Source organism: Aedes aegypti, chromosome 2 (assembly GCF_002204515.2).
Source record: "Aedes aegypti strain LVP_AGWG chromosome 2, AaegL5.0 Primary Assembly, whole genome shotgun sequence".
NCBI lineage: Eukaryota > Metazoa > Arthropoda > Insecta > Diptera > Culicidae > Aedes > Aedes aegypti.
In genome coordinates this window covers 177,736,504-177,745,938 of record NC_035108.1, presented here as the reverse complement: position 1 = coordinate 177,745,938, position 9,435 = coordinate 177,736,504, and the positions used below count along the sequence as shown (strand labels likewise).

General features: G+C 40.0%; 1 protein-coding gene across 1 annotated transcript; it reads left to right on the top strand.

Annotated features, from left to right (window-relative positions):
• Window positions 1-5,914: 5,914 nt before the first annotated feature.
• Window positions 5,915-9,142, top strand: LOC110676227 (putative uncharacterized protein DDB_G0271606). The gene is made up of 2 exons (XM_021843266.1): window positions 5,915-5,979; window positions 6,045-9,142. The coding sequence occupies exons 1-2, from the start codon at window positions 5,971-5,973 to the stop codon at window positions 8,445-8,447; spliced, it is 2,412 nt and encodes an 803-aa protein (XP_021698958.1). The 5' UTR covers window positions 5,915-5,970; the 3' UTR covers window positions 8,448-9,142.
• The last annotated feature ends 293 nt before the right edge of the window (window positions 9,143-9,435 follow it).

The following is a 9,435-nucleotide window of genomic DNA, read 5'->3' as shown; positions in this document are numbered from 1 at the left end:
GAATGTTTCGTGGCTGGAAACGTTGCTCACTCTTGAAATTTTGAGCGATTTCACTAATCCAACGCTCGATTAGCAGCTCCTCGAACCAGCAACTCAGGTGGCTTCTGGTATTTGTTCGTAACGGGATTGCTTCTTGACCACCAATGCTGATTTTATCACGAGTCGAAATCTTGAAGCGCAGGTCAACAGCTCCTCGGCCGATGAAATTTGCGGAGGCGATGACGATGGCTGGGTGAACGCAAACAATCAGTGAACCACAAAGCGAGAATGACTCGCCCGACCGTTGTCGCAGATCGCCGCAAAGTCTCCTGTGGACTGCTTCCTCTTCTTCTTCTTGGCGGCGGCAGCGGTGATGGCTTTAGCTTCGAACGGCATCTTCTCTCGCTCGCTCGACAGTTTCATTTGAGCGAAGCAAGACAAACGGGGGCCACCTTCGCTATCGATGTCTGTGCCTGAAAAGCACGCCCGGTCAGAGCAAACCGATCTGTTGCCTGCTGAGATGCGAGCCAATCGGAGAGTGAAAAGCAAATGACGTCAAATTTTCTCTAGCACCCCTATTTATGGATTTGCTTGAAATCAACGTTCTCTTTCAAAACAGTTATTAAACTATTTGGACAGGTATGTGGGATTCAGTAGGTAAACGACATGAACCTTTGATGTCTTGTCTTTCGATTGAGGTGCTAATCAAGAAATTTCGTTAAGCCAGCGAAAAGTTATAAACGTTTAAAATATTTCATGCCAACGTAACGCTCTTGGTTTTGAAATTCCAATTTCACTCCTGTATAGAGAAGAAAGACGTGGTTCTACGTCAAAAAATCTGCGATTGTCCAGTGGTGAAAGAAATGCGCAATACCATTTCACAGATTACAACACATAGCTGTTGATTGAGTCCTGTTTGAAGAGGTAGGGGAAAAGGTCCAGCAAAACTTAGCAATCTACTGAAAATTTTGGAACCTCCATACAATAAGTTTGTATTGAGAAAGAGTGAAGTGGTTTGAATAGCTGACATTCAGAGGAACAGTTGATACTGGACTTTCCCACGTCACGCATGTTCCCATCTTAAATTTGCTGGAATATCGATCTTTGAGCAGACATGCACCCCTTCTTCCAAAAGACCAAAAAGTTGATTAAGAGTTATAGCAACTGTCATACTTTTGTTCATGAAGCTTAACAAAAGTTTCTGTCCAAAAAGTTCTAATTTATATTGCTTGTTCTGGAGTTTGTACACTTTTATGATTTGGAGGACTTATTTAATGTTAGTGTTACTCAACAAAAAACTAGTACTTTAGCTGTCAGCGTATTCGTGATTTAACGTAAAGCTAAAAGGCGATGGAGGCGATGTTCTAGAATGGCATTGGTACAATTCCAGTCAAAGATGGTAGTGATAACTGTAGAAGGTAAATCACCACAATCATTTTACTGATTAGTTTTGGTAGGTAATTCAAAGCACAGGAAACCGTAAATATTCATTTGAGTTTGCAAAACATTCGCAACATAAACCCACATGGCCAAAAATGCAAAAAAAAGTAGCTTGGCAAAGAAGCTCTCGGTTGATAACAATGGAAGTGTTTATCAGAATACTAAGCTGAGAAGAAGGTTCATTTTCAGTTGGGGTGTAATGCCATGAGAAAGAAGAAGAAACAGAAGGATGAGGATGAAGAGAAGAAAACAAAGTTGTTTCTTGTGCAATCATTCTTGAAAAAAAAAGTTCAGTCCGACCCATTTCCTTGCAGTTAATTTTACAAATACGATCCATCTCATGATGCAAAGCACATTTATGAGAGTATCGTTTTAATATTATACATATATCGCATAAATGAAATTCTGATAAAAAAAAACTAAAAAAAAATAATGATTCATCGCAGAATCATATTGATTGATTGAAGTCTGCAATCTTCTTTCATTACAAAAAAATACGATTGAACAATCTAAATGCTCCTCAAAGTTTCTAAACATCAATACTGGACATTTATATGATGAAAATTTGTATCATCCTGACGAAACTGCAATTATCTTTGCAAATTTGTCAAATAGTTTCTTTAAGAAAATTATTCCGTTTTTCTCACGGTTCCATTTTTGTCAACTGAAAATTACCGATCGTGATGGTAAAAACGGAACATACCTGTATTGGCTTTTTAATTGGGGGAAACATGTCTTTTTCAGCTCATTAGTAAAACAGTTTCCACTCGTCGAAAACGTGGAAACGTCTAATAAGTGGTGTTTCAACTTTTGTTCATTCCAATGCATAACGCTGAACATTGACCTACCCAAGTAATCAGTAAGCACGATAATGCGGCACGGTTACAGCATCATATGCGCATATAGGGTAATCATTTGATGCATGTCAGTTTTATATACGCATATAATGCAATTATAATGCCAGAAAAGGCGAAATAGCATGCCATTATAGTGCCAAGATATAACCGTGCTTCTCTGCACCACTAATGCTGATATAAGACCACGTCAGTTGTTTACGCCAGGTTTTTAGGGCGAATATTTTGTGCTTTCGCGTACGCAGCCAGAGAGCTTTCGCGTATGCGGCAAAGCAACTGGTACATGAGGTAAATAAATGAATGAATGAAAACGGAAACCTCTAATAGTATGCAAAAAATGTAATAAAATGATACAGATTCTCCGTATCAGACATATTCGTTTTGGTAGTTTTCATCCTTCTGAGGACTTGCAATTGCCACATTTTGATCCTCGTTTTATAATGATGAAATTCCTCATTTTGCGTCTCGAACCTGCGACACCCGTATTGTTGAGTTGTTGTCCTGCTCCTTTGCTCCTACGGCCACATAAGATAAATAGTATTGGAAAGAAAAGTGACCAATTTAAACTATCACTTTTCCCCGTCATAAACCTGCAATTGTAGTAGTGAGAAGATTTATGTTTGACTCCCTCTTACCACTATATGCAAACACAAAGCACGTGGTATATCTGTCAAAACACTGGATGGTATTTAAACATGCCCTGTATTCGAATATAAAGCCAATATAGTGCCTTTTTAATGCCTGTAGGCATCAGACTTAGAAGCATTCATGATGCTGTAATAGGGTTTCTATGCATCGGAAGTGCTGTTATAAGGTCTGTAAGCAGTGTTGCCACATTTCTATCTGTACCGAAGGTTCAAAAATCTTTTTTATCTGTACCAGAGATTCTAAAAATCTGTACTCGAAATCTGTACCACGTCCAACATGAATTGTTGAGAGAACTCTTAAAAACATTATAAACTTGGAAATTTAACATAGTTTTTATTGAAATAATTTCTCTTGCAATATAATTATTATTCAATTCTTTGGAAATTGAATCTATCAATTATAATTTTGAGAAAATGAGTTCCAAATTTCACGTGTCTTTTGGATTTTGTGTCACAAAATTCCCAATTCCAAAAATCTGTACCAATCGGTACTTTTTTGTGAAAATCTGTAATCTGTACCGTACAGAATCTGTACCAAAAAACTATCAAAAAATCTGTACCTTTCCAGATAAATCTGTACTTGTGGCAACACTGTCTGTAAGCATTTGTGGTGCTATTATAATGCATGTACGCATCTATGATGCTGATTAAGGGCTTATTATTAGTGCTTATGGTTACTTGGGTAAGTTTGTGTTTCAAAAGCATTTTCTCAGCTCTTTATAGGGCAAATTATTATTAAGCTGTCATTACCATTATTAATTAATAATGAAACATACACACTTATTTGTAGCTCTGAATTGTTAGTTGGGAAGCTACTACAATTTCTCTTTGAAAACGATGTCAAAGCACACCCCACAGTTAGGGATAACCCTTAAATATGGTACTAAATAAACTCAAAATTTCTCATCAAATAGATTTGCGATTATCCAAAAATAACATTTTACTTAAGCGAACTAACATCTCGATTTTTTCAAATAATCATAATGGTCTTTTCCTTTTTTCTGTTCCTAGGAAATAATCAATCACTTTCCTAGAAGCGTTGATTCATAACAGTAGAGCATTGAAGACCATATCACAGTCACGTACGATTAAAAGGTAAAACGATTCCGAAAGAAATGCCAAAACGGATGCTTTCGCGAACATACCTTTCATTTACTTCGCAGATAAATTGTTGTTTTAGTGTTTTGATCCATAATATAATTCAGTTTGATCTGTAATAAGGGGCTGTCCATTAATTTTGTAAGAATATTTTGCTAGTTTTTCAACCCATACTTTCCTCATGTAATGGTTTTTGTAAGAAAATTAAAAATAATTTGTATGGCGCGTAAGAAATCTCAAACCTCTTTCTTGTAATAAACCAAGAATTTCGAGGTTTATTCCCAAAACCAATTATATTCTGCAGTGTCGGCGTAAATAAAGGGGACAATACAACCTAAATACAACCAATCCAAAATAAAAAAAAACTGTATCCCGTTTAATTATTCTTTTGAAGCTCTAGTTCAAATGTGAATATGGTTCCTGCTTTGAGTCTCCTTTGTATTATTTGTATGTTTGTATTTCATTCGAGTTCAATGGGATGGGGTAAAAAACGTCACCTTGGCAGAATCAAACAAAAAAATTTCCATGAAAGTTACATAAGGTTGATCAATAGATTTGGGACATTTTTGAGGTTTTGATATAACTATGTATGAAAGTTTGTCTCTATAATCGGTTCATAAATATTATAGAACCAAGCAATGTAAAGCCGTGTAAATCCTATACGATCTTTTACCTCTAATAAGAAGGGGCCATGGCCCCCCTAAAGTCTGATGGCTATTTACGCGTGTGGAAGTGTAAGAGAGGTAATATTGTTTTGTACAGTGTAACCAAGATTTTTAATCATATTTTGTTCTGGAAAATGACCCTTAGTTGATCCATAATTGTTGAGTGAATATAAATTTGTTTAAAATTTTGATATTCTTCAAATTTGGTGAAGACACCTACCCCCTGCTCGGGTTAACCTTGTGACTAAAATTCTAAACAATTTGATTCAAAATTGTAGAAGAACATTTTGAATATATTCTCTGAAGACACCCATGGACTGCAAAACCTTCACAGTGAAAATAAGTTGTTATATCAAGTCATTTTCGATGAACATCACTTGTGCCGTCATTAAAAAAAAACTATACATCTGAATCGTAAATTGACCAATCACTTCGTTTAATAAATGTCAACAAAACAACTTCACGAGTAATGTGCATCAGAAATGATGTGTATTACAATTTATTGTCTGCTCTTTAATATTTGATAGAGGTTTGGATCGTCTTATTCTAAAATGGTCCCATTATGGATCATGTTTAGTCAGTCATGCTCTGTATGAATTTCAACTCAAAAAAATCTAACGAAGCGACTTTGCAGCTCGCAAAATCGTGATCATGACAGACCTTCTGTTGATCATTAATCATCGTCCAGAGTGCGTGAGAATGACTGATAACACATGTTTCAACAAATTTTGACGATGTTCTTTTTCTTGCGGGCAGCACAAACTGTAAACGGCGGCCAAGTCTAGACCACTGCTGGACGTTCTGCTCGATCGCGTTGAAGAATGCTTGCGGCGCTCGGTGGCTCTTATGTCGGTACATCGATCACCTCAGCAATGCATTTAAATGCACGCAATCCACCCACAACTGGTTGGTGGCCACGTGCCGTAGATTGCGAAAAGGAGTATCACGGGCTTGTGTTAATCGATTGGTCTGGAGCTTGTCTGTGAGCTTTCGGCACCCACTAGCGGGGTGTTATCACTTGGGTTGCTCGTTTTGTCGATAAGTAAACACCATCGACGCGTAAGAAGCAAAGGGGAGTTTATTCCATGTTCCTTTTATGACTGAACCTAGTGGTTTTCTTTTTTTTCGCAAATGTTCGATCAGCTGCATTTGTTGTTTTTCTTTGATTTCCTCGAGTGTTTTCAGCTTTGAAGGAATACGTTATAAATAGTTTGGTAATCGAGGAGAAAGCGGTTAGTCCGTTGATAGCCGCGAAAGGCGTGAAAGGTTTCAACGGTCGAGTGCAGTATGGTCCAGGTGAGTGTGTGAAGTGTGTAAATGACGATAAAGATCAAGCGATTGAATGTTCTTATTGATTGCAGTGGTTCGAACCAGTGCTATTGCTGGCAGCTCTGCTGGTGACCGCTGAAAGTTCAACTCGAAGAAACAAGTACGAAGTTAGTGTCAGGCATGGTCCGTTCGAAATCCACCAGAGACACGTGAATGCAAAGCCTTTCAAAGAGCCAAATCGAGACAAGCCGGGGACGATTGGACAAAATAATCCCCACATTGGATACCGAAGAGAAGTGTCACTTTCTGAAGAAATCTATGAGCCTCGAAAGAAGGGACGAAAACGTGGGGAAAGATGGGATTCACGAGGTGTAAAAGTCGAGATGAAATACGAAAATCAACGTCAGAAACCCAAATCTGAGCGAGGAATGGTTCGAACAAAGCAAGTGGGATCGTGGAGTTATACAACAACTATTGCACCAACTACAACAGAAGCTACAACCAAAACTCCAATTCAGCAACCATCTTTTCCAATTTTTGGAGAGCGGAATCCAGGCAGTGTTAGAAAGACGACAACAACTCAACAAGCACCACAGGAAGAGCAATGGATTTCAAGCACGCCGGCATATCAGAACTTTGTGACAACTCAACAGTCCAACGATGCAAGTGTTCAACAACAAGGATTCGCAGCTGAAAAAAATCCACCTAAACCGATCACTTTCTACAATACTCAAAGTGCTAGCTATGGAAACATCAGAACTCAAGGTGCAAATCAGTACAACGAGGATAATAATTTCCAACGAACGACTTCTGCGCCCGAACCAAATCATAAATTAACCATCGTGAATCCAGTGACTCCAAGTGTGCTATTCCGGAATCCTCAGTTAAGAGTTCCTTTCACTTTTGACAGTATTGATTCAGTTTCATTCGATCCTGCTCCGAAACAGCATACAACAACTACGACTACAACCACGACGACGACTGCGGCTCCTACAACTACCACAACGACAACCACTACAACACCGCCCCCTCCACCTCCACCTCCACCTCCGCCACCATCACCAATTCCATCCAGGATATCAGTTCCTAACTTCCGCAAAACTATCAAGCTACCGGAAGACGATAACGAAAATGCCATTTATCTATTGGTAAAGTATGAAAAACCACCGAACGGGGGACAGGCGAGGGCACAAGTAATTGAAATTTTAGGAGGAAATACAAAAATATTGCAAAGCTCAGGGCCCAACAGGCAGAATAATGAATATGATCTCTACCCGAAAATGGAGGAAACCGTTCGGGAAACTTTGAAAAACGTCAATCTCAATAGCGTCGAGGTCTCTTCTTCTGGCTACGCAGTCGAAGAAAATTTGGACAGTGATGAACGTAACCAGATTGGAACTCCTCTTGCCCTTGTGGGTGCACCCATGCGCGGCAGCAATCAAGCAAATCAAAATAATCAACCGTCAGAGTTCGTTTCGCAACAAGATCCACTGGCCCAGAAATATCTTCAACAACAGCAGCGATTCAACGCCCTTCAACAAAATGTGCAACCCACTGCGACACAATCTAGTCCACCTAACAACCAAAACATTCAGCAACCCGCGCAGATTCAAACTCCTATTGCAATGAGTCCACAAGCCTTCCAAACGAGCTTTATTCTTCCTACCACATATTGGGGACTACCCATGCCTCAGATGCAACAGCAACCTCAACCAGTGAGCTACATGCATCACAACGCTTTCCGAATTCAGCATTTGACAGGGCCACAACAATTCAATCAGATTGATAGCAACACCCAGCAACCCAATCAGATCAAGTTGGAAGATCAAGGAGATCCTAGAATCCAGTTCGATCGCAGCTCGAAAACTCCCGTTGAAGAACCAAATGGGAATGCCATACAACAAGAGTCTGGTTCAACAGAAGAAAGTAATGAATCGGGGGCGCAAAATAGCTATGGGGAATATGTTAGTGAAGCTTATAAGGATTACAATAAAGACGAAGGAGCCCGACGTCCTGATGTTCAATCTGCAGAACCCGTAGAATCTTCCATGGAAACCCTAAATGAGACTACAGACCCGCTTGAGTTGTCGAGAATTCTAGTTAGTCAAAACGGGGGTCTAACTGTAGATCAGTTCAATCAACTGTTCAAAGACTATCTGGACAAAGAGTTGACAGAGAGCGATCTGCATAGCTACGAGAGGTTAGAAGACGCAATCAGTGGTTCGGGAAGAAGTTCACAAGGTGGACAATCAATCACTGCCACAACTGAGAGCGGTGAATCGTTTGAGCAGCAACAACAGCAACAACAGCAGCAGCAACAGCAACAACAACAACAAGATGACTCAGAGGAGATTTCCGGATCTTCGGAAGGAGACGATCGCATCCGAGTGCAGATCAACAAAACCGGAGGGCGACAAGAACCAATCGTAAAAATCGGTTACGGAAGCTCCAAATCCCACCAGGGCGTTTACAAATCGCCCAAATTTTTCCAATAGCTCAAAGAAAGCAGTGGCGAAGAGGAACAAACGGAACAATGGGATGCTTCAGGACCGGGACAGCTTCAAGGGCTCGCTCCCAGTGGATTTGAAGCAGGTCCCATATTCGGGTATCCTGCTTCTGCAAATCCGCAACAGGGGAGCCAACAGAAACTCGAGGAATCGCAGCGACAGCAAGAGCAGCAGGAGAATAGCGTAAGTGACGAACCTACCAACGGTGGCCATCATGGAGGACTAAGTTATATTAAGTTCGAAAAATTTAACTAACAGAGACTGAGAGCTAACCAAAAGCAAACGAATTGTTAAACTAGTGCTAGTTGCAGTTGTTATTTTTCAATAAATTGAATCGAAATCACGCCAAACCCGAATCAATGCCCTTTTGGTTTCTTTCACGTTTACCCACCATGTAAAGGAATACCAATGAGGAAGCAAAACGATCGCACATCTTGTTTAATTCATATTCAAACCACGTTCCGTTCGATACGCATGCTCTACTTCGCGTTTATTAGGCCGAGTGAGGTGGTTAACATGATACCGGTAGGAGCTTTTACTTGCTAATGAAAGTAACATCACGCTTGTTTGCCTTTGTTCGATGCGGATTCATTCAATCAAGTTTATTAGGATAATTATGCAATATTTATGATCAGTGTGTCGAAATATACGATTTTATCGGTTGGGAGTTAGTTAAACTTCTTCAGCTTGGAATAACTTTGAGCTACTCCATTTTCGTTCTCACGACGTTTTTCCTGTTCTTGACGTCCTCTTTGACGTTCCTGGTTACCGCCCTGTCGGCCGTTTTGACGATTTTGTTGTTGTTCCCCTTGATTCCCCCCTTGCTGACGTCCATTCTGACGGTTTTGCTGTTGCCCTTCTGCGTTGTTGTTTTGCCCAGCGCCCTGTCGATTTTCCCTTTGTTCGTTTTGACGATTTTGATTTTGACCACCTTGTCGAGCCGACTGACGACCTTCCTGACGTCCGTTAGACTGGT